This window comes from Rhododendron vialii, chromosome 8a, assembly GCF_030253575.1.
Source record: "Rhododendron vialii isolate Sample 1 chromosome 8a, ASM3025357v1".
NCBI lineage: Eukaryota > Viridiplantae > Streptophyta > Magnoliopsida > Ericales > Ericaceae > Rhododendron > Rhododendron vialii.
The window spans coordinates 15,758,317-15,784,864 of record NC_080564.1 but is presented as its reverse complement, the minus strand read 5'-3'; the positions used below and the strand labels follow the sequence as shown (position 1 = coordinate 15,784,864).

Sequence of the window (26,548 nt, the reverse complement as noted above, 5' to 3'; positions counted from 1 at the left end):
CTTAGATTATGGCCAACTATGAACATGAATATGGATAATTGTTCCTCAATCTTGATTCGATTCGTGTGATGTAACAAGCCTCGTGCTTGTTAAATGTCGCATAACTTGTAAAATACATGCTTATCCATGCAGAAATTCTCCTGACAATGTTCATTTGGACCATTGAGAACTTCATCCACAAATTTTGTGCCATTAGATGCTAGAGCACGGCCCATTTTTTTGGTTATCTAGTTCTCAAAGATGCTATATTTTTTGTCATCAGAGCTCTCCATGCAAAGCAATGACCTGTAATCACATAAATCACAAAGATGAATTCACATACATCAACGTTATTGTTTTCCGATTGTTCACTTAATTAACAGCAAAGTAGTGTATCATTAGACATAGAAGAAAAAGAGATGCAAACACTGAGTGCTTGGATAGAAGGCCGCAATCCAAATAAACTACAAAAGATTGATCTGAATCAACATGACACAAATATTAATTAGGTAATACATTTTGAAACTGGCCTAAGCAACAAGACCTTGAGCACAAATACTCCAAAAGTAATTTGCTCAACTTTTGTTCTCATCTCTAATAAAACTTTAACTTTTACCTAGACTCAATCTTTGAGCCATTTAAAACAATCCCACTTGCCTGACAAAATGTCCCCATTAAATAACAACCATTTAATGTGATCAATTTCGTATAAACTACCTGTCCAAGAGAGTAATAACAAACGAGTGTACTGAATAAATCCCTCAAAACTAATAAGATGAACAAACAGGTTTACATTAGTTTTCCAAAAGGATTTTGCACAAGTTTTTGTAGGATTCAAGCGTTTTTAATGAAACAAAATTACCAAAGCCAGACAGTGCAATCCATTTACATTACGTCCTGTATAACATGACCATCTGTCTAGTTTTTTTTTTTTTAGTTAATTAGTACTTGTTTTTACCTTTTCCTTAAACTTGTACTGCTATTCTAAAAGAGTTGATGTACTATAATGCACTTGGAGCCTTCATCGCAGCAAAGCACAATTATAGCATAGAAAATCAATCAGCAAGAGCATTTCCACACCCCTCATCATGGAATAGCACATGTCTCCTCTTTTTCATACACGCAATACAAAGAATAAAGACATGAAAAAGTTCCATACCTTTTCCATTCTTCTCTTTTGTATGATCAATTTTCATAGTGGAGAATCTACCCCAAGCAAGTGCTTCGTCGTGGCATCCTAGAAGGCAATGATCTACGACAACACACGCTAACCTAACTTTTTACATTCTGAAGAGACATTTGTGCGAAAAAAAGTTGTTTTAACGCAACCATTGAAAAGTTGTCAGCATGATTTAGGCGTAAACAAAACCCACAATATATAAAGGATTGCTTTAGACGTCGATAATCAAAAGAAAGATATTCTGATTGAGGGATCTCCTATGCTTTGTGCATCGATATATCATGTTTGTTGTAGAAGTCGAGCAATGATTTTTATGGTTATATGCATCCTTTACATATCGAGTCTCCTTTCGCCCTCCTCCTCTCAACCGAATTAAATGGACTGAACTGAATGACCCAAATCACAAAACACATGGTTAGGCTTAGATCTTATGTATGGTCATCTTCTATTCACATAAATACAAAGCTGGAAAATTTTGTTCTATGATTTTTTTCCCATCCACATAAACTCATCTTAACCGTTAACACCCATGTCAAGTCCACATCCAAAAAGAAACAAAGCCAACATAAACTAAAAAAACTGGAAAACTAGTCTTGTGATTAGGCTAAACATACAGAGATAAAAGGAAAAAAAAGAGGAACATTGTGATTGATGCCTTTGAAGCCTAAACTCAATAAGGTTGATAAGCCATAGGTAAGCTTTTGTGCAAAACTTGCAAACATCATCATCAATGAAGCACGAGTACATTACGGGAGATACGTCAGCAACCAAAAAAAAGTAGGGTATGTGTACTTCGGGTACGACAACTTTTTTTTTAGGCTTCGTTTGTTTAGGCGTAAAATATTTTACTAAAAAATATTTTACCTATTTTTCGGTATTTGGTTGTGTAAAAAATGAGGAAAACATTTTCCATTAATTGGATGAAAATGACTCACCTTTTAATTTTTCATAAGTTATTTTCCGAAATGAACCCATTGCCTTCTATTGCAATTCTCACTGCTCAGTTTCCTCAATCACCAGTCCTGACCTACATTCAATTTCAATCTTCTCAGACCTCTATACCGTTCAAGCCCTCTACACTATTTTGACGATTTCTGAAAATATTTTTCAAGTGTCAACCAAACACCGAAAAATAAAAGTTTGAAGTTTATTTTCTGAAAAAATATTTTACGTGGAAAACATTTTATATTGTAAAATATTTTACATCGAAACAAACGGAGCCTTATACTTTTTCTTAAAAATAATTTTAGCATGCTTGATTAGATTTAACAAGCATACCAAAGCTCATTCCATGCGGAAAACAAAGTAGTGATTTTTCATACCAATGAAACATGTCAATAAACAGAGGAACAAATAGAGATTTCGAGAGAAAGGAGCTGAAAATGACGAAAACAGATTGCATTTACAGCTGCGCCTAGCAGAATCTGTACCGTCGGAGTTGCCGGAGGAGAGAGAGATATGTTTCTCAATTGCTAGAGGAGAGAATGGTTGGTTTTTCCTTCATCAAGTGGAGATGCACATAACCCTTGAATTTTTTCCTTTCTGTAATTGCAAATTAAAACCCACACTTCTTAAGTTATTACTTCAGGACCCGTGGAGCTTGTTCATTTAGGGTACTCAAAACCCTTGTGCATGGTTTTCAATAAATTTTCTATCTCTCTCTCAAGTCATTACACTTTAAAATCTCCCTCAAAATCCAGAAGAACAAGCCCTTTTCAAAACCATAACAACGTACCCAGACAATTACCCATTGTTAGACCCATGAAGTACCATTGTCGTACCAATGAGCTCTTAGCTCAGTTGGTATGCCTCCCTCAGTGGAGGTATGGTTCGAGCCCCATAAGGGGCGGTTTGGGGTTCAGGACTTTAGACAACCTTTGAATCCTTTGTGGACTAACATACTAACATTTCACTAACTTCTATCGATATATACAATATTGAAAAAAAAAAGTACCATTGTAGTACCCAAAACCTCAAAAGTACTAGGTGTGTTTTTGTTGTATTGTTGCCCAGGCCTATTTTGAGATTTCCGGGGTCCAAGGCGAAATTTGTAAATGAGGCCTCTCATTTTGGTCTGTATATAAGTTTTTGACATGAGATGCAAGATTGCCTTGTTATTCAGTGATATAATACTTGTAACATCTTTTCTGCGTGTAAGGTCGCAAGTTCAGAACTCAGCATCTCCAGATTAAAACCATTTTTTGTACAATTCCATAAAACTGGTCATGTACTAATCTCGCCAATTTGTAATGTAGTTGACATACATAATATTTAATATATTTGTCTATTTGGAGGCCCTATCATTGGGTCGAAAAACTAAAGGCCCAAGTCGTTCGCCTAGTGGGCCTATGCCCAGGGTCAGGTTTGTTAGTGCCATACATGTACTTGGTACTCGTACGACTCCATTTTCAGAGTGCCTGTGCCTTTGTAGATTATCATCATTTTCAATATGCACTATTGTGGCCTTAGTACAAGTGAACACAACCAAGCGTAAAAGTGAATACATTGAGGTAAGCGTAAGTTAGCCCAGACATCCGTGTACAAAAAAGAAAAGAAAAAACGTTTGAGACATTGTGGTTAGCCACAATTTTAAAACTTATAAGTCGTTGCTTACAACAATATTTCTTATGAATGTTTGTGGCTTTTTTCATGGCCGTTTGTGGCTTTGTTATGAGTGTTTTTTTTTTTTGGATTGAAGAGTGGTGCCAAGACTAGCTTGTACGCACCGCATGACTAATCTCTCCAACCTCTTACCAGCCTTTGCTAACCTAAAGGGTTTTTAAGCATGGGTGGCCCCAAGGGCTCTTTTGCAATGCTGGAGAGTCGAATCTAGGACCTTAGAATGGTAAGCCCTTCCGTCCTGGCTGATCAACTAACTGCACTAATCCTTGGGGTTTGTTATGTTATGTTTCTAGTGTTTTTGCCTAAAAAACTAAGAAGTGGTTTAATAACTTCCTGGTACAACGTATGAACGCTTGTGGTTAAACAAGATGATTGATTCTTTAGGTAACATTCATATAATGTGGCACAATCTGAACCCTTGATTTCTTTTATGAGGTGTGTATGGAAGCATTTATCGTAAAATATTTAGGGAACTGATAATGTCAAAAATATTTTGGTTTTTGCTAAACTCTAATGCATAAAAATTTTGTACCTTGCATATGATACAAAGATTTTATGCACTACAGTTTTGACATTAGCAACACTCAATATTTATTACCTTATATTATCGTGAAAGTAACATTTTTAATTACTTTTGACAAATGAATGCTTATTTTTTCAAAAAAACTTTTGCAAATTGTATTTTTTCACGTCACCTCTAGAGTATTTTTTTCCACAAAAAGTACTGATAAATACTACCATTATAAATTCAATCATTTATCTGGGAATCAGAGGGCCCTGTGCATTGAAAAAATAGGGGTACATAATAAATAAAGCATCCCATAATCTGGATACTTTTATGAAAGCCATGGATAACCACTTGTCAAATCTCAATTCCTCGTAGTTGGAATAGTCAGGCAACTAGTTGGAATAGAAAACATATTCAATGCTTATCTTGTACATTGGTCTATAAATAAGAGCATTCGACCTCAACTTAGAGGTACAACTAAAAAGAGAAAGAAAGGGCAAACAGACAACAGAAAAGAGAAACACTGAATATAATATAATCGGTGCAGTTTTGGAGACACTTAAAAAATATCTCAAATCTCAATCTCACAGTTATCGATCAAATTTTGATGATCCGAGCCGCTTAATGTAATCAGAACGTGATTTTAAAGGTATCATGAGAAATTGGCAAAAAAAATTACCGGAAAGGGCTTGATTTGAGCAATTTTTATTGAACCGTTCAGTAAAAACTATTCGGATGAAGCCCTTCTCGGTCAATTTTTTTGCTGATTTCACACGCGTACCCTTAAAAGTCACGTTTTGATTACATTGAGCGGCTCGGATCATCGAAATTAGATTGGAAACTTTGTAGTATTTTTGTAGGTGTCTCCGGAACCTTTCCAATAATATAATTGGTCCTAAAAATATAATTCGACCTCAGCTTAGAGGTACAACTGAAAAGAGAAAGAAAAGGCAGAGAGCAGAAAAAAGAAACACTGAATATAATATAATAAGTCCTGAAGATCTATTTTTCTCTCGATGGTTCCTAAAGTAACTAGTATCTTTTATATATTTGTGTCAACTTTATAATTTAATTTATGCTGTCTTTATTTATATTGCACTAGTTTTATAACAGATACATAATTGTCCCCAGGGCGGACCGAATAAGGGGCACGTGGAGTCATGTGCCCCCACCCCATCCCCCCCCTCCCCCCCCCCCCCCTTTTTCTTTTTTTTAATTTATAGTTTATTTTTATGCAAAAATGAGTGTTTTGTTTTGGCAAAAATTAGTGGGAGAAGTAGAAACCCACACAGAAAACTTGATGAGGAGAACTCGCTCGACGCTTGATTTACTTTGTCGTTGCCGGTCGCTCGTCTCTATGATCGTCGCCCGTCACCTCACCAATCATAAATTAAATTTAGGGCTACACAGCAAAAGTAACATTTTATTGAAATGACTTTAATTTGGGGCTATATAATTTAGGACTTTTTATTTTTTTTCTTTTAAGGTCTGTAATATATATCTTGATTGTTTGGAAAAATTAGGCCTTCAATTCTTTACTTGGTTTTTACCCGATGAATGAAATTTACAATTCAATTTTCCATAGTTTGTGTGCTTAATTTCGATTTTTGCTTAAGGTTATTAGTATAATGTGCCCCGCGTGAGACAATTCCTGGGTCCACACTGATTGTCCCTTCCTAAGTATCCGGAATCAAATTTGCTAGTATCTCACTCAAATACACAGCAAAACACTCCCACCACTTGTGTGAGTGTAGGTGGTCCGGTGAGTGTGGATGCATGTTTGGCTGTGTATATGGGTGTGTCGAAGAATTATTGATCCGGAATTGAGCAGAGGAAGCATCAAACAAGTGGTGGTGAGGGAAAACGACGACCGAAACGTGAAAATTGTTTAGTGATCTATGTTGACTGACTTGTCGTATTATATAGTGCAGCATAGTACTCATAGAAAAATTATTGATCCGGAATTGAGCAGAGGAAGCATCAAACAAGTGGAGGTCAGGGAAAACGACGACCGAAACGTGACAATTGTTTAGGGATCTATGTTGACGCCTTGTCGTATTATATAGGGTAGCATAGTACTCATAGAAGTATTTTTCTGCCAACTACAACTACTATCGCCGCTAGTGGTGGAAGTCTCAAAACTCTTTCAAGCAGAGTTGGCGGGATTCAGTTCTTACTAGGTAAATAGGAAGCATAACTATAAGCACATATTTTGAACTCCCCTCAAATGGCGTCTCAGAGTATAGTTGGGTTCGTTGGCTTGGCCGAATTGAGCTTAGAATTGGCCGCTTCACTCCTTCGCTCTGGCTTTGGCGTTCAAGCCTTTGAGGTTTGTCTTTCACATCTAAATCCTTCCGTTTCTTCGTTCGTCATCACAGGCTTTTGTTCTGCTGATTTTCGCTAGTGCATTTATTTAAGTATTTGTGCCCTATACTCAGATTTATTAATTAGTATTGCATTCCATGCTTTGTTGTTGCATTCATGTGGCGGAGATGCGGTCCCTTGTACTTTTAGCCCAATCCCTTACCTAATCTGGCCAATCCAACAGCCCTTACTGATTTTCCTATCGAAAATTGCTTCCGAAATAGGTGAATTTGTCTGGACAACAGAATCAGGGTTTTGGTGTTGTTTGTTCAAACTTTTTTTTATTTTTGAATCTTGCCGACTTCTTACCCATGCAAATTGGTGTATGTATGATGCATAGAAGGGGTGAACCCCTCCATCTTAGTTTACGAAGTTATGGCTTGTGCAACTGAGTACAACTTGTGGGGGAAAAGAAACAGTATAAATTTTCTCCGTAAAAGGGATGACTGCCAATGTCTGTATACCACAGTGGAACTTGATGTCAGAGACTGCATTCTATCTTGCAAGGGGGTTCCTAGAAGTGATAATAGGTTGATTTGCATGGATTTACATGTCTTTTCTAGTATCTTTAGTTTTTAGACATGGCTGAGAGGGCCTAGTTTGGATTTTATCTAGTGTCTTCACCTCATTCACAATTTCACACAAAGAAGTAGGAATCCCAGTGAATGGCGATGCTGCAACTTTCGGACCAGATCACATACGAGAGAGTCACATACATACATACATACACACATGCACACGGGTCGTCAATTGGTCTCTGACCTTCAGAAAGTAGTTCTTAGTTCTAGCTGGACCCCGGCTGGAACGTGGTACCGATTTCGAAGATTGGCCATCCCCTCAAGCGTTCTCACCATCAGTATTTGCCGTCCGACATCTTTACCTAACAATCGAAGTGCACGGGTGGTTATAAGGGTAACCTTAGATGCTACGTTATCCGCTCGGCCGAAGGTTTCGATCCGGTCACCGACGGGAAAGCAAGTGAGGCCGCCGCCGACGTAGCACCACCATCAGTCGCCAGAAACTCCATGATTCTCTAAGAACAATATTTTGGAAACTTTGAAAAAACTCGAAAAATGATGGATCTTTTGCGGTGAAGTAATTACCATGTTTTTGGCTGGAGAACGAAACATATCCTTTCCCTAGAGAGCCATTTGGGGTACTTGTGCACCAACCAAGGTTCCTTTTTCTACTTGGTGTGTAGCTAAGGACAAGATTCTCACTATAGATAATCTTGTACGGCTCAGATGTTTATGGTAAATTGGTGTTGTCTATGCTTGAGAGATGAAGAGTCCGCGGCGCATTTGTTTATCCATTGTCCTGTTGCTATGGAGCTTTGGAGTGTGGTTCTTGTTTCGTGGGGTGTATTGGGTGTTTTCCCTGTTATGGTGATGGAGGTTATTCAAGAATGGTATGGGGCTAGAGCGGGTAGAAGAAAACGAAAGTTATGGATTATGAACCCGCTGTGCTTGATGTGGTTAATTTGGAGAGAGAGGAGTCATAGATATTTTGACAGGGAGATTAGGCCTTTATTCAAAATTAAGAGTCTTTTGATTTCTACTTTGTGTAGTCGGGAGTCGATGAAGTGTAATCTTTCTTTGAGTTAGCTATTTGACATGCTAGATATTTTTGGCGTATAGAGTGGTGTATAGGGCTTTTTATTTTTTGACCTTTTATTTTTTATTCCTCGCTTTTTTTTTTTTGTGTGTGTGTGTGTGTGTGTGTGTAAATGGGTGGCATCCCCTTGATGTTATTTCAATAAGACTTTATTACTTATCAAAGAAAAAAAGAACTCAAAAAACTTAGGACCCCGTTCGTTTAAGGGTTTTGGATTCTAATCATTATCCTATTTCTCTCCAATCACTACTCTCATTTTTCTCTCTATCTCTCTCCAATCATTATCTCTATTTTCAATCATTACTCTATTTCTCTCTACACTCATTACCTACAAATCCAAAATCCCAAAACGAACGGGGTCTAGATGAACATGAAGAACTTGAGATTGAGAGAAACTCTTACCAATTCTTGCAAAAGGATCGCCGAGATCGAGTGCAAAATATGGCTTGAACGACGTCGGACACAGGGAATCAGCTGAGTTCCAACCCTTGCCGAAAATCGCCTAGAGAAGAGAGAGAACCAGAAGTCGAGTGAAACCCTCTCTCCTCAAGGGGGTAGTTGGGGGTGAGTAGTGATTTTTCGCACGAATCGAAGAGCCACAGTGGCAGTTCAAAACCCTACCAATAAGAGGGTGCCACATGTATTGATGGGACAACGAAAGGATGCTCACGCCAGACCTCTGGTCCGGCATGCGTGGGCTGTCCTTTCATCTACAGACCGTCGTATGCCGACATGTGGGAAGTTGCCGCCATTTTGGGGTATTGACTGTACTGACTCTTTGACATGACCAGAAGAAGACCTGGCCAAAAGCATCTATCTGACAAACAGACCATTCAACCCCTTGGTCCATTTCGGTTGAAAGGATCGGATGAGTTGACTGGCTATTGTAGCGGTTCGGAGAGCGGTTCGGCCATTTGGCCGCCCGACATGCCCAATATGGGACAAACCCAATCAAGGTTGACAGCCAATGCCAATTGGTGACCGCTCGGGTTGCTTGGCCTGGGGCTTCGCCGGTGGGTTGAGGTGTCGGGTTGGATCTTGGAGGATCGCATATGGATTGGTCGCGAAACGTTGACATTGAGCTGTATGGTCTGGCCACGTGGCACTGCTTTTGGTTTGACCACGTGGCTTGGTCACATGCTCCTAGGGGTGTGCACAGGTCGGGTGGAGAAATATCTGACCCGATTTTGAACTGCATAACCTTTGGAACCAAATTAAACTAGTTGTTCGGGTAGTTATCGGGTTGGGTCGGGTAAGTCAGAATGTCGGATCTTCTTTCAGCAGAAGAAAAACTACACATAAATATGAAAGGAAGGGTAGTTTTGTTGGAGGAAAGCTGTAAAGCTGGCAGATCAGATCAAGAATCGTCGTTGTGTCTAAACCTTGAAGCTTTTGCCATGGAGTTTATGTTTATCATGTACAGAGAGGAGAGGAACAAGAGAGCAAAGTAGGAGAGAGAGAGAAAGAGAGTAGTCTAATAAAAGAGGAGGGAGAGTTCAAATAAATTTTTGTGTTGATTACTGGGTTGAGGGAAATTTGGTAGACCACTTGTATTTTTAGAGGGCATGGACGTAGGGATATTAGTCCGTGCATAAGGGACAATGACCCCCATGCTATGATCTTCTCATTTCTATATGGGTTGTGCTAAAATGTGTATACTTCGAACATATATGTGTGGGTAGATGAGAGTGGTAAACATTGTCGGAGCACCGAATAATTACTCTATAAGGGACGGAGAGCTGTTGGCTTTTGAGATGGGAAACCGGACAACTGTCAAAATAAATTCTTGGATAAGTATTGATGGGAAAGACAAAAAAAAGTACGATAAAGAGAAGAGAGAGAATAGACTTTCTCACTTCCGAATGGGTCTAACAAAAAATTTAAGATAAACAAGAGAGAGAGATTGGACTCCTCAGTTCCCCGTGCATATAAAGTCAAGATGTATATTGACTCCTCTGTACCCTACGCAAATATCCATATAAATTGGTCAGATCAGGTTATGCGGATCACAAATTATCTACAGCTGACACCCAAACCGAAGATCGAGAATTTCAACACTGCAGGCCCGATATCCATACCGTATTGTGTATCAAAACCGATCGAAAGGCACTGAGTTGGCTTGGGTTAGTCGGTTTGAGTGGGTAGCTCGGGTCCGTGACAGCGTGGCACTCGGCAATTGTCATGGATGACGTCAAACCTGGAGGCGGTTATTCATGATGTCACATGGGGCGTGTGCTCGGCACAAGCTACCTTGGAGGCCAAGGAAAGTAACTCCCTGTATAAGATACAACACAAACCCTAGGTGAGGTACACCTTCCTTACTCTCTCTTAGCTCTGTACTTCCCTTCACCTTCAACTGGGACTTACATAGCCATAGGAGTGCCTGTTGATTTTGGCTGGCGAGGCACTAACTTGATTCCCTGTCTCGCAGAGTTAGGTAGGTAGGGAGGAGCTCAGCCCAGATCGAGGTCTAGAGGTCCATGAGAGGAGATCCAACTAGGCACCACCCCAAATAAACCATTATCCACAACCCCCACTCTTTTAGCTTATCTTTTCTCATCAACTTGCATCTCACAGGCATCCAAAGAAATAAAATTGTGCCAAAGAATACTTTCAAGAAACCGCACTAACTTATGCCAAGAAACGGATAATTTTTCATTAGCGCATTCTATAGGTATCAGACACATTGAATCTTGGGGAGGATAAATAGTCAAAATCATGAGTCATCTAGTTGGTTTGAATTAGTCAAAATTAGGTTTCAAAGGGGCAGCCTGCTAGGATGAAAAGGCCAGTCCATAGATTGTTATTGATAATAACAAAACCTTTGGCATGAAGAGGAATATCAGAGGCTTGGGCATAGACCAGGCCATAGTTGTCCATTAGAGGATTGAAAGGGAAAAAATTATCAAGGCAGAGCAGGTAGAGTAACCATCACAAATGACATTCTTAAGAAAAAAACCTATCTAGATGTCTAAGCTTGTTGGCTTCCTCCGATGAGTGCTCTTGCATGAACTAATTAGGGAGGTACTAGTGATGATTGGTTTCTTGTTTGTTTAGTGTTTATATTTCGAAAGTTTGAAACATAGGGTTTCTTAACCATTGATATTCATGGTACAGTGGTGGTGAAGTGCTAAAAAAAAGGATAAATGGTCATTCATCAACGAAATTTAGATCCTTGATTCACATTCATTAGTAAGTTATGAGTACCGAAGCCATAATAGCTATTGCATCATGTGATAGATTTCCAAGTGTCCTAATCTTAGTTGCAGGAGCTTCCAAAGTGGGTGCGCTCCCGAGATGGCAGCTCAAATTGGCGCTTCAAGGAGCGCACTCCCATTTCGCTCCCATTGAGATGGGAGCGCACTCCTAAATTGGATGAACGCTTCCACACTAATCTCAAGGAAGAAATTTGGACTTCTCTTTGCAAACATATGCAGAGAAGAAGAAAAGGAGTAGAGAAGTAAGAGAGATTTAGAACTCTCATCTCATATTTGACTTATTTTTGTGTTTCAACATAAATTTGATATAAAAACTATGTTGGGCCAACTTTTCTCACTCATGCTTAGATGTGACTAACTAAATACTTGCATACACGCTCCTTCTAGCGCTCCCAACTTAGGATCTTCTACATACCACAGCTCCCATGCTCCCGCTTCCGCTCCCGTTAGCGCTTCGTGCAACTAAGGTGCTAATTCTATATTCAGAGAATACAGTGTAAGTATTGCCAATATGTATGATGATACTATTTGACTTGCCTTTCATTTCACATCAATTTTACTGTTTAGATTTGGAAAGCCAATAGTCTGGTTGCAGTAGATGAAAGTCTAATAGTCAGCGTCATTAATGGGCTGTTCACTATAAGGAGAATTAGAGGTCATATAATGTAAAATGTGTAAAGGAAGAAAACAAGTTGAGTGGCTTGAATTTAATACACCAAGAAATGGAAGATAATTGAAATAAGGAGACAAATACAATTATTCGCAGTTGTCCATTTTGCAAGAAGTTGAAAATGAGTAACACGGCAAAATGCATTCTTTTCTCTATGGTGTTGTATAAATATGGGTTAAAAATACTTATTTTAAATAATATATTCAAAGTAAAACCCCACATAATAGAATCTTGTATTATGTTGTTAAGTGAAATTTTCGCAACATATATCAGTTGCATGCTAAATTTCTTCTGTATATGGGTTTTTCTCCGTTTTGGCTAAGACACCAAAACAAATGATTTTATGCCGCGTATGTTTTTTTGGTGATATTTAGCAAGATTAGAGACATTACTTTTTGGTCTGTCATAACGTGAATGTGGGTACTTATGCTCTGTGCAGACATGCAGTCCTTTGTTGGAAGAGTTTACTAATCAAGGAGGAATTAGTTGTACCAGTCCCGTAGAAGCTGGGAAAGGTGAAAGTGGTTATGATTTTTGTTCTTTTTTTTTTTGTTTGTTAAGTAGCATATTCATTGTTGTTTCGTATTTGGCTCTACACATTAGACACAATAATCCCCTGATATTAGGAAGATTAGAAAGAAGAAAAAGGAAGATGGAAAATATAGGCCTTTATCAATATAGAGACAAGAAAAGTGGATTCTGGTGATTCTGATAGAAAGGAAATTATCTGAATAATTGAGCTGGATAGCAAGAGGTTTTAGATTATTCAGCCATATGGGAATAGTGTTTTCTGGTAGATATTTTTCACTAAGATAATGCATGAATCGAATGCTCCCCTGACCATGACTCATGGAAAACTTAATGCCTATGATATGGCTCAGGAAACTTAATGCCCATCATATTAGAGGTCTACTTGGGAGGGGGGCAGGATAGAACCGTGGGTAGGTTGAGAGAGGTCCTCCTTTCCTTTTTGTTAACTTCCTTGTGATGATTCTTTATAAAGTACGACCTTATTTTCAAAGATCAAAGGCTTAGTTTTCTCTCGTTTCTTGCTTGCAGATGTGATAGCATTGGTCCTATTGATATCTCATGCAGATCAAACAAATGACGTACTTTTTGGTCACGAGAGTGCTTTGAAAGGTCTTCATGAAGTTCCTTCGGACTTTTTATTAACAATTGGCCAAATTGGTTGATGTTCAAAACTGATTCTTTTGGGTTTGTAGCATTACTGCTTTCCCTTTAGTTTAATCGTAGTATTATGAAGTTTCTTGAATTTTGGACATGCAGGATTGCAGAAAGATGCAGTCATCATTCTTCATTCAACCATATTACCTGCTCATATTCAGAAGGTGGAGAAGCGTCTCACAGGCAATGCTTCTATATCTGGATCTTTTTTGGTTTTTTTCATCGGTATTGCTAACCTCCGCCTACTAGGTGAAAGATAATATGCCAATAACTCCAAACAAGTTCAGATATCAATGCATTATCTCACGAATATTAATACACTTTCACAAATATCAATACACCTTTCTCGGATATCAATGCAACTTTTTCTTATTATCCTACACCCATTTAGGCGGAGGTTAGAATAATCCTTTTTTCACAAGTGTTAATATTTTTTCCAGACAATGCTCTTTTCCTATAGCAGTAGCTATGGTACTCTCTATCTCTCTCCCTCTCTTTCTCTTTCTCGGTTAATTACTCAACTTTCGTGCCTTTCATGAGTGTGGATGTAATTAATATCATCCCAGATGTCCTCTACGGGGTTTTAAGAGGTACTTGAATGCTACGTCTATATCTTGAGAAGGGTTAAAAAAAGAAAAATTGAGAAGATATGAAATAAAATCGAAGTGGAAGAACTAAAGAAGCCATTTTTTGTTAACTCTATTCTCGTTTCGTTAGGAAAATCAGAAGAAAATTGATAGGAATTTCAAATATACGTAAACTAGTCTTTGGTAAGTTACTGTAAACAAAGGAACATATCCATGTCCTGTCCCTTAATACATAGCATATCTAAAAGGGTAATGCATGGTAACTGGAGTTCAAAAATTATGGACATATTTGTTGAATAGCTTGGTATACATTGTTGGCCCATTTCTAACAACTTAAGCTTTTGGGACAACTGGCAACTTAACATGGTATCAGAGCTCAAGTTGCAAGAGATCTTGGGTTCAAGTCCCTCTGTTTGCAGTTGTTCCCCGTTTGCATTCTGGTTCTCTCCGCCGTATTCTTGTTTGCTCTCTCTATGAAAAAATTGCATCTCCACGTGCAAGACGAAGTTGCACATGAGGGATGGTGTTGAATGGCTTGATATACATTGTTGGGCACATTTCCTAACAACTTAAGCTTTTGGGACAACAGGCAGCTTAAGAGTATTCGGTATTCACATAATATTTTCTGTTTACCATAATGCAGGATCGGAGCAGTGAACTCTTGCGTTTAATTATATCATTTATCTGTTTTATGGGCTTCGTTGTTAGTAAGGCGTAATCGTTTCACCCTCTTCTGCATACCTCTTCTGCATATCTCAGATGACCATGGGTGATGCCACCTGTTAATTCTAAAGGATTTTGATTAAAATAAAAGTAGACATCCAAGTATAGGATATGTTGATATTTTATGGTATACTGATTTGAATCCTTTTGACCTAATGTCTAGTTCTAACTTAATGGAAAAGAAAAGGATTTTGTTCAAACATCTTCAACAAATGTTAATCTGTTTGTACCCTTGCAGAGGATTTTGAGAGAGCTTTCATTGTTGACGTTTATGTCTCTAAGGGAAAGTCAGAGGTTTTGAATGGAAAAGTCATGGTAAGAGGGCCATTTTTGTTCACTTTTGCTCAAGGTTCTAAAAGACGCTAGGCACTCCCAAGTCGGCTGGTACCCCCTAGCACCTAGGCGGGGACTAATCGGCCGCCTAGCACCTAGGCAGCGGACTAGTCGGCCACTTAATCGCCTAATCGCCTAGGCATTGAACCCCTGCCTAGCGCCTAGGCGGGGACTAATTGGCCCTAGGCGGGGCCTATTAGAACACTGCTTTTGCTGTGTATAACTGGTTGAAGCTGACATTTTCTCCGATGTGAAGATGATTGCATCAGGAAGTTCAGGTTCGACTACAAGGGCACGACCTATTCTCTCTGGTACACACAACCTGTTTTATTATTTTTTCGGTCACTACTCTTTAATCTTTCTATGTTGTATTTCTGACTAATATTGTGTTTCTCAATAGCTATGTGCGAAAAACTTTATGTTTTCGACGGAGAACATGGGGCTGGAAGGTGGGTTTCTCCACAATCTTAGTATCTTACCATTATTTATTTCATGTTTAGAAATTGTGTCCTAGCCTGCTTGTTAGATATTAGAGTAGAGAATGATATTTTTGTCATTGTTCAGTCGTCATGGTGTATTTTTAACAAGATTGTAGCTTTTATGCTTACAAAGTCCAATCTAATTTAGCCTAAACTGATACAGTGCATTACTTACAAGCTCAGTAAGATTCTTAATTTACTGCAAATCTCTTACATGGTTACACCACCATTAAAGTCAAGTTGATCACAGCTAGCCTTCCAGGAGTCAAGTTATGATTCCATTCTCGTAAAATTAGATAAAAGTTATGATGCATGGATGTGGATACATGATACCGACATGACATGATGCGGGTTCACCTATACCCCAAAACCTAAAAATGTAGGATACTGACAACCAAGATACCTTTTCAACGAAGTTGTTTTATGGTTTTTCCATGCCATAATTTACGTCCATTACAAAAATTCCAGCCATTATTTGGATATATAATCATTTAGTTCTGTGCATAAAATTTTCAATTTTGATGTCCGTGACCAACCTCAATTTTGATGTTGAACGCATGTGTTGGATTTAAATGTTGTGTTGCAGTTAGAGAAGCTTTAGACTTGTGAATTGTGATGTGAAGGTGTGGCCGGCTTGATTGGTGGTGAATTTTTGATTGAATGCTTGACACCCATTCCGTTCTTAACCACATCATAAAAAATGCTTTTTCCTGCCAAGATGTAATCCTGTCTTTGTTGAGCAACATGATGCTAAATAATTTTATGCTGTGGAACCTTCTTTAACAAAGATTGCTGCAAGGGAATGTAACTTTTCGTAATTTATAACACGTATTCCCTTTGTTTTAGATTTATTTTGCTGATCAGCAAAAGAAGTGATGTTCATTGTTCTTGTCTGATTTCCATTTAAATATTGCAGCAAAATTAAAATGGTAGCAGAGTTGCTTGAGGGCATTCATTTTGTTGCTTCTGTGGAGGCCATCTCTCTTGGTGCTCAAGCTGGTATTCATCCATGGATACTATATGATATCATCTCTAATGCTGCTGGAAATTCATGGTAACTTGTTCTCAATCATTTGCTTAGGATTATAATTTACATACCCACAATCCTGAAGCATTCTTTATAAGCATCGTTAGTATTATCTGGCTCAAATAATTGGGACAGTGCATCTTGCTGCGCTACGTGATTGGTTTGTTACGCCTGGTGGAACATGAAAGATTTATTTACTTGTTGAAAGTAGTTATGCTAGATTGGCTAATGTAGGGTTTCTTTTGGTTGGTAGCTAGCATGAGAGGCCACCAAGGCTATATGGTACACTTTGGAGGTGATATTTAATCTATGTGGGGCAAGTTATTACACTTCCCTAACAAAGGATCCCCAACATAGGGATCACAATGAAATAAAAAGTGAACTTATGGCACAAAGTGGGAATCAATCATTGACAAAATGGGGAGTCCTATCATCCTGTTAGAGCTTGTCCCACGTTGGTCTATTATAATCTGCAAACTTAGTATATGAGCCTGGACAGCCTCTACTCCTTGCTAATTGATTTTGAGTTGGATTTTTTTGCGTGGTATCTCAACTAGGGCTTTCAGAGGCTTTTGGATGAGACTCTCTTGATTGATTGCCCCGTTGTTTGTTCCATAAGTGCACCTTATCTTGTAATGATCCGAATGTTATGGATCCTTGTTGACCTCTCCATGTGCGGGTCATGGTTCGCATATGTGGGGAGTGTTAGAGCTTGTCCCACGTGTGGGGAGTGTTATAACCTCCAAAACTAGTATATGAGCCTGGGAAGCCTCTCCACTAATTTCCAATTGGTTTTGAGTTGGATGCTTTAACATAGCCCAAAAGCCTACTTACTATACCATGATGAAGCATCCCCCTCAAAACTAGTTGGTTAATAGGGAGAAGCCACCTAGGCTCATGAATTGGTTTTGGAGGTGATAATAAACCTATACGGGAGAAGTTCTTACATAGACTTTGGTTTCCCCAAGCTTAGTTGTATCTGATTGTTTGGTACATTTATATGAAAATTCTGGAATTTTTTCAATTTCGTATGAGCCCAAACACTTGGATCTAAGAATACAAGTTGGAAGAAAAATTGTAACATGTTGTGCATTTATGCAGGTGAACAGAAAGTAGTAGTCAGCTGTCTTTGGACTAGGCTTACAAAGCTTATCATACATCACATCTTATCTTTTAGAGCTAAACCTGATGTCTTGATGTGGCTTTTATTCTGAGAAACTACAAGAATTTAAAATGCTGAGAATATGCAATAACACTTTAGCCATCTAGTGTTGCCGACATTGTCCTCTTTGTCACAGGGCTTTATAGGGTGTTCAATCTAACCTTCAAATGTGATTCTTGAAATCTAAGTTGGGTCTAAAGTTTGTTCTCTTCTCTTTCTTGATTCTGACAGTTTAAACAATATATTGTGCATAACAAGTCCATTTGTATACATGAGATTTGTGTTCTATCGATCTATTGACCTGTTAATCCTTACAATATTATTTTATCCTTTCATGATGCTACTTGTCTGATAAAGAAGAAGACACTTGTCTTGAACTTCTTACAATTGATAGGCCTGTGGCCTGTTGATGACATAACTAGTTGGCGGTGATAAAAAAAAGAAATAAGACATAACTAGTTGGCAGAAGCAGTCTTCTCTCATTCACTGCTGGGCACAGATAGTTTTTCTTTTATTGCAATGAGTTTGGACAAAATGAAATCGTACTAACATCATAACCAGCCTCTACTAACCTGATTCTTCTGGCTATTCTAATTTTTTTGAGATGTTATGCTAAGGATCCCTTTTCTCGGGTCTGAAAAGTCTAGATATATTCTTTGGTCAATTATGTTTTAAGCAATGGAAATAAATATTGGGAGAAATAAAAAGGTGATAGCCATTATTTTCTTGTTTCTGACAGTGACTAGAGTAATTATTAATATATAACGTGCCAATCTGTTTGTACTTTGTACACATTTGAGACAGCCACTTTTACATCCTTTAGCAGCTCATTGCATTTTCAGAATCTCCACTTCGTCATGCAATATTTTCTTGCTTCTAATTTCTTATGAGAAATTACCTTTAAATTGTGTACTAAAGTAACTAAACTATTGAACTGTAACTCTCGAGTGGAAACATAATGTTGGATAGCTTGATACATAACGTTGGGCCCCTTGATTAACAGTTTACGTTTTTGGGACAATTGGTGACCGAAGTTGATATTAAAAGCTTTCATTTTCTAGAGGTCTTGCATTTAAGCCTCTTCTTTTGTATTTGTCCCCATTTGCCTTTCGCTCCTGTACAACGGAGTGCTATGACATGGGTTTTCCCGCAACGAGGGTGTTCGATTGCTTGATATGCATAAGTCGTCCGATTTCCCAACAACTTGAGCTTTTGGACAAGCAGCCACTTCACTGTAATATCTGGTAGTTTAAAATTCTCGGTTAGTTGCATGTAGAATTCTAATTTAAGACGAATTCAAGGAAAGCTTCATTAAACGAAAGCTCTCGTTGTTATGTGCTTGCAGACATGGATATGCATTCATATTTTGCATGTGTATACTTTGACCATTTGTGAATCTCTATCTACTCAACAAGTAGTCAAGGCTTTGGTAGCGTGAGTTGGCGTTTGTATAGGACACTAGGCTCCATAGCTAAATTTTTGATAATTATCAGCAGTTCGTTGGCATTTTTCCTTTAATGGTATCACTCCTTTGAAGCACCAGATACTGTAGTACCTTTCTAATAGACATTTGTATTACTATTACCACACTAGCAGTAATTTTTCTTCCCTTGGATTCAATCTTGCAGGGTTTTCAAGAATTATGTACCCCAATTGCTAAAGGCTGAGCAAACGAAATATCTCCTGAATACATTTGTTCACAGTTTGGTAAGTCTTGTGTTATGAGTTTCTCTAAGGCTGAGTTGCATCTTAGGGTGGAATGGTGTAAACTTTGGGGAATAAAGGAGAACCCAAATTAGGTTTCTCTCTCTCACACTTTGTATTTATATGGACAAGAGTAAAAGTACAAATATACCCCTAAGTAACAAATACATAACTAAGTGAACCCTAACTTAACACTTCCCCTCAAGTTGGTGCAAAGATATCTATCAAGCGATTCAAGCCCAATTTGAAGACAATGGGGTCAAAGATCTTACTACTAAGCCCCTTCGTAAATATATCAGCTAGCTGGTCCTCACCCTTGCTTGGCTTCTCCTTTATGAAATGCCGATCAATTTCTATATGCTTCGTTCTATCATGTTGCACAAGATTATGAGCAATATTTATAGCCGCTTTGTTATCACAATAGAGCTTCATAGGACCACCATCAGAGATCCTCAAATCCTTCAACAAGGTTTGGAGCCATAAAAGCTCACACACGCCATGAGCCATAGTCCTACATTCAGCTTTTGCACTTGATCTAGCTACTACTGACTGCTTCTTACTTCACCAAGTAACCAAATTTCTACCAAAAAAGGTGCAGTAGCAAGAAGTAGAGCGCTATCATCCACTGAACTAGCCATGATTGGAGAACAAAATTCCTTTACCTGGAGCCGATTTGAGATATCTCAAAATACGGTAAAGGTGCATTGTACGTGGGCATAAATTGATTGACAACTCCAATGGCATATGTAATAGCTAGTCTAGTATGAGATAAGTATATAGATGGCCCTAAAGTCTCTGATATCTCTCCGTATCTGCATGCTCTTCAACATCTCCACTAAAATGATGATTAGCCTCAAGGGGAGAGTCTGTAGGTTTGCATCCCAACGTACCTGTTTCTTCCAAAAGATCGAGAATATACTTCCTTTGGGAGATAAAAATGCCTTTATCAGATCGGGCCACCTCCATCCCAAGAAAGTATCTCAAAGATCCCAAGTCTTTAATCTCGAACTCTTGAGCAAAATGAGCTTTAAGACTGAGTATTTCATCTAACGTCATTGCCTGTCATGATTATATCATCCACATAGACAATAAGAATAGCAATCTTATCATTACCTCCCTTGATGAACATAGTTTGATCTGCATGACTCTGCCTGTATTCAAATCTCAACATAGCTTTGAGAAATCTGTCAAACCAAGCTCTAGGTGACTACTTTAATCCATAGAGGGCCTTTCTCAATTTACGCATCTTCCCTTCAGTAACAGAGGAAGAGAAGAGAAACCTGGTGGTATATCAATGTATACTTCTTCTAAGTCACCATGAAGAAATGCATTTTTTTACATCAAATTGTTGAAGAGGCCAATTCAAAATAGTAGCACGAGAGCAAAGTCTGAATAGAGTTCATCTTTGCTACCGGAGCAAAGGTTTCCTCATAGTTGATACTGTTTGTCTAAGTAAAGCCCTTGGTGACAAGTCTCACCTTGTATCTCTTGATTGTTCCATTTGCTTTATATTTTACTGTAAACACCCATATACAACCCACTGATTTCTTTCCCTCTGGAGGAGACACTAATTCCTAGTTGCCATTCTTTTTCAAAGCTGTCATCTCCTCTACCATAACTTCTTTCCACTTATGTATTATGAGTGCTTTCTCCCAACTGTGTGGTAGATATGGAAGAGAGAGAGGAAACAAATACACGATACGAAGGGGATAAACAATCATATGAAACAAACTGTGAGATGGGATGTTGAATACATGTTCTAACTCCTTTTATAAGAGTAACTCATTTTATAAGAGCAACAAGAGCATCAGGAACAAAGAAGGGATGGTTCATTACCAGATGAGTCATCTGAAGAATCAGAAGCTGAAATTGAAGTTGGAGTAGGTGATAGTGATTAGAAATGTGACATCGTACAGGCAGGCTGTCGCTTTTTGTGTCAAGAAAACTTCTGCAAGTTAGGCAACCTATGCGGGTAAAGCCTATCATCATCAACATCTGGCCGCTCATGTCATGTTCTGCTCTTTCTTCAGATATAGGTTCTTCCCTAGAGTTTTCATTCTCCTCCTCACCATAACAAGGTATTGAGAAGTAAGACCATGACTCCTGATTATGGGATGTCAACCTCTCTTCCTCCATATTATTCTCCTCCTGAAGAGATGTAGTGGAGAGAGGGTAAAAAGAAGTAGTTTCCCCAAAAAGTGACATCCATAGAAACAAAATATTTACGGGAGTGAGGGTCATAGCATTTATATCCCTTATGGGTAGGGGAATAGCCAAGGAAAAAGCATTTATGTGTCTTGGGATCTAACTTGCCACCAGGATGTTTAGGAGCATGGACAAAACACACGCAACCAAAAACTGTGTAGACACCCCAATCTGGGTCTCTCAATTGATTTACTTTGTTTTTCGGTTTCTTGTTTCCCCGATGATGAATTGGATCAAAAACGGTCTTGAGTATGGAAAGGATTTGAACTTGGAATGTTTGGAACCCCTTTTGAACTTTAAACCCAAAGCCATAAACCCTAGCCTAAGGTTTCACCAACATGCGTCAGTTTAGAACCTGAGCGCGCCAGTCAACTTGCTAGGTGTTGGTCAAAAGTCAAACTTTGATCGTTGACCAGCGTGGTGGTTGGTTTGACACGCGCGCGCAGGTCTGCAACATGCGCGCGCCGGTCTAACACTTGTCCCTTTCACCTTTTTGCCAGCTGGATTGTGTGATCATCAAGGGTCTATTACCCATAGAACCTTGATTTCGTTGCCTGAACAGTATTCCAACAGGTTTTGGGGTGCACCACCCACACAACGACTCCCATCACCTTTGTTGGACAACCTTCTCCACCAAGCAACCCAACCAGCCTTGTTGGCTGGTCTTTCCACCTTGTTTGCCACTTTTCACCCCCCCTATAAATACTCCCATTCATCTCCCATTTGAAGGGTTACAAAATTTCAAAGGTTACAAAAAAATTCTCAAACCCTAAGGTGATCAAGTCACAAGTTCTCATCCAAAATTCCATTACATCAAAGTTCACATTCCTCATTACAACTAGAACACCCTCTACATCCATTTTCAACCATCAAACACCAAAGTTCAAATCCATTTTCAAAGCCTCAAGCAAAGTTATAACCTTACAGTCTTACTGTTTTGATCCCTGAGGGGGGCTGGCAGGGCCAAGGCTGGTAATCTATACCGGTCCTAATGCTGGCAGGGTTATAGGAGCCAAGTTGACCTTCACACCTGCGTGCGCTGGTTGTCAGTACGCGCGCGCCATTTCTTGGCTACGTGCGCAGACTTGTGTGGGGATAGGGATGTTGGTATCTTATGTTTTTAATAGTATATAGAACACCTTGATGCATGTTGAAACTTATTTATTGTTTTATGTGTTAAAAGCTGTTAGTAGTTATTCAATATGCATGTTTGCTGCTTTCGTATACCCTTGGGTTGCTTCTGAATATGTCTCAGAGCCTAGGCATGCAACACCAAATACTGGAAGTCTAGTCAAAACAGGCGCGCGCCTATCCCTGATCTGCACGCGTAGGTTGATAACTGACCCCAGTAGTTGGCTTTGCATGAACTTGGCCTTTGGCCTCTGCTTTATTCTCCACATTGTTTATGGGGTGTATTTCATTTAATATCTATTCTGTTTGTAGTTATATAGTCCCCTTGTACATATAAACTGCTTGGTTTGGTTCTGGGCGAGCACTGGTCATTCCAGAGCCCAGGAAAGGATAAAAAATAGAACTGTTAAAAGGACAATACACGCGCGCTCGTTTGACACGCACAGGTTGGCTTGCATGCACATAGATCATTGCATGCAAGTTGTCCCCAATTCTCGCCAACTTTCAAATAGTGTATTGTTTTGACTTTTTGGGTAGCACTTGATTTTTATCCCTTTTATTACATTTTGTTTCATCCATGCAAGCTATGTTATCACGTCCTGCAACATGTTACAGTTTAAAACCCCATTTTAACAGTTTCCCTGCCCTAATTGGCTAAAAAAATGATTAATAAAGAAGAATCTCAAAATAGAAGTAACCGGGGAAGGACCCCAAACATCAGAAGAGATAACCGTAAAAAGGGAATCACTTCTTTGATTACTAGGAGTATAAAAAGCGCGTTTGTGTTTAGCCAGCTCACAAGCTTTATAAAAAAATTGGCTCCTACTATATTGCTTAGTTAAAGTAGGGAATTTTTTTTCTAAAATCCCAAAAGATGGGTGACCCAATTTACGATGCCAGTGATGCAATAAAGGAAGAGCTGAACTCGTATGTGCTTCAAGAGCTTGACCCAATGACAGAGGTGTAAAAGATGGATGAGTTCAATCAAACTCGGGAAGTGGTTAGAGAAGCAGTAGCTGCTATGCGAGTTAGATCGGTCAAGTTACATACTCCGAAAAGTATAGACCATCATGAGTTTTACCACTGCCAATCATTCTCCCCGTATCCAACTCCTGAAAGACACAATGTGTAAGAAAAAATGTCACGAAGCAATTCAAGGAGTGGATAAGACTGTTAACAGAGATAAGGTTAGTAGAAAAATTTGGAACATAGAGAATTGAAGAAAGAGAAATGTTTGGAGAATAGCCGATGGAACCTTTCTTTGAAATAGCAGATAGGGAACCATCAGCTACTCTCTGACCTTATCCTTACCAGAACATGTATAGTAGAATCAAAAAAGGATGAACAACCTGTCATATGATCGGTGGCTCCAGAATCTATTATCCAAGGAAGAGGGAAAGAAGCAGTAGATGCACTAGCTGAGATACCTGTGTGAGCAAAGTACGGGGATTTAGTGGAAGTAAAAGCCGTGGAAGATGGAGTGTTAAGCCTAGCCACTAGGCGCTTAAGAGTTTGTAACTCCCCCTGAGAAAGTGTACGACCACTTTGGGAAGCATTAGGCACGGGAGCTTACAAACGAGCATCAATAGGGTCAGGCAACATGTCAACAGTAGACTCTGAAACATGTGCATGAGAACGCACAGACCACCCCCTCGACCACTTCCTCGTCCATGAGAGGGACGACCAACTTCTAACAGAATTTCCTCGTATGCCTGGTTTTGTTGCAATAGTCACACATGAGCAATTCCTTAACAACAGAGCCACTTTTATCACCAAGTTGATCTTGAGTAGGCTTACCATCCTGTGGAGGGGGAATGGCAACTAAGACAGAGCGATCCGGAATTGGAGAATGAACCATCACCCCGTCTACTCTCCTCCTATTGAACACATGCATAGGCCTCTCTTAGAGTAGGAAAAGGAATCCGGCCTAGCACCTGCACTGATCATATTCTATATCAAGACCAGCAAGAAAATCATAAATCCGCTCTTTCTCCACCATCTGGTGAAATGTAGTGGCATTAGCGGTGCAAACAGCTTGAAACGCCCAATAGTAATCAAGTTCTTGCCATACTCCATGCAATTCACCATAATACTCAGCGAGAGATCGATTGTGTTGATCCAATCTACGAAGTTTCTTCCTCAACTCAAAAGCTTGAGCATCATTACCTTTCTGGGAATAGGTTTGTGCTACCGCAAGCCAAATCGTATGAGGTGTGTCCAGAAGTAAAAAGGTATGGCGAATGGTAGGAATCATAGAGTTAAATAGCCAAGTCATGGCTAAAGCATTCTGCCACGTCCATGTCTCAAGTTCTGGTCCAACAGTTGTTGGTTTTGGTACAGGGCTTGTGATGAATTTCAACAAGCCACGAGCAGTGATAGCCAAAGTAAAAGTGCGAGACCAAAGCAAATAGTTGGAACCATCCAACTTAATGTGGCAAATATCTAGAGAAGAGTTGTCTGGAGTTCTAACATGACTCAACTCATTCTTGGCACTAGCGGAAGCAGTGTTGGGATCCTCTGACATATCAACTGAGGAACAACAACCCCAAACAGACAATACCCAGTAAACTCAACAACTAAATAGCCTCAAAATCAACACTAATCACAGCAAACAAAAATAACCTAGCTGAAATCTAGCCAAAAAAGGACAGATCTGAGTACCCAAAACCAGATTGAAGCTCTTAACATTGTTGTGACTGCCAAAACAGTGTTGAGACAGTAAAACGAACTCCGAAAGGGTTGGAACAGGCTGGGTCTGGACTGAATTGAGCAGAAACAGTAAAACGAGCACTGGTCGGCATCAGAAATGACTGGGTCTCACAAGAAAATCACCAACAAGCCTCGAAAAAGACTAGGTCATGTTCGAAATTGGAAATCGGAGGTCGATTGGGGCTGGGTCTCCCTCAACAATCACAAATGAGCTTCGAAATGGCTGATTTGAACACTAGGTCGAGCAAACAGAGCTGAAATAGGGTTTTGATGTCTGAAATAGAGAGGTTCAGCTCCGAAAAATGGCGTTGAAACAGCAAAATGAGTCATCGGCGTCAGGAGAACCGACGGTATTGGTCGGTTGGTTGATCGACGAGGTGTTGGTTGCTAGTCGCTACTAATCGTGAGCTCTGATACCAGGTAAACTTTAGGGAATAAAAGAGAACCCAAATTAGGTTTCTCACAACCACACTTTGTATTTATATGGACAAGAGTAAAAGTACAAATATACCCCTAAGTAACAAATACATAACAAAGTGAACCCTAACTTAACAAACGGGAATGTGATTCCAGAACTCTAAGATTCCTACGTTTGGGAAGGGCTTGAATGGGAATCTGATTACTGATCTCCCAATCCAGAAGCAATCACTTTCTTGAACAGAGGAGGAATCTAATCACTTTCTTGAACAGAGAAGGAATCTGATCATTCCACTACCCCCTCGGAATCTGAGATTACGGGGTAATCTTATTATGGGAGGAAAATTGAAGATTAAAACTTTCCTCTTGTACCCCTCATTCCCACATTAATTTGGTCTAACTTTGTGGTGGGATTATTTGTTTATTTGTACTTCAAATCTTAGTTTTTTTTTTATTCAAGTTAGTTGAATTATTTATTCATCTTATGAGAGAAAATATAAAACTATAAAAACATGAACAAACTTGAAAAACAAAACAATTCAAAACTATATGTCTGTAATATATTACTTTTGTCTTTAGTACACTATTTTCAACTTTTGGTCATTATTTTCTATTTTTCGCATTTCTCTCTTCTAGACAAACAAAACAATCAAAGAAACTTAGCAAAAAACTTACAAAAGCATTTTTTTTTTTTGCATAAAGATAGAGTAATCCAAAACTAAAGAAGTTGA

At 39.0% G+C, this 26,548-nt stretch overlaps 1 protein-coding gene across 1 annotated transcript in view; it reads left to right on the top strand.

The window, feature by feature from the left end:
* Positions 1-6,049: 6,049 nt before the first annotated feature.
* LOC131336002 (uncharacterized) overlaps positions 6,050-26,548 on the top strand; it is a 61,241-nt gene continuing 40,742 nt past the window's right edge. Inside the window, 9 exon segments of the mRNA XM_058371607.1 lie at positions 6,050-6,618; positions 12,595-12,670; positions 13,215-13,295; positions 13,443-13,523; positions 14,889-14,965; positions 15,240-15,294; positions 15,384-15,432; positions 16,379-16,516; positions 19,280-19,358. Coding sequence (XP_058227590.1) covers positions 6,517-6,618; positions 12,595-12,670; positions 13,215-13,295; positions 13,443-13,523; positions 14,889-14,965; positions 15,240-15,294; positions 15,384-15,432; positions 16,379-16,516; positions 19,280-19,358 — 738 coding nt within the window. The 5' untranslated portion in view covers positions 6,050-6,516.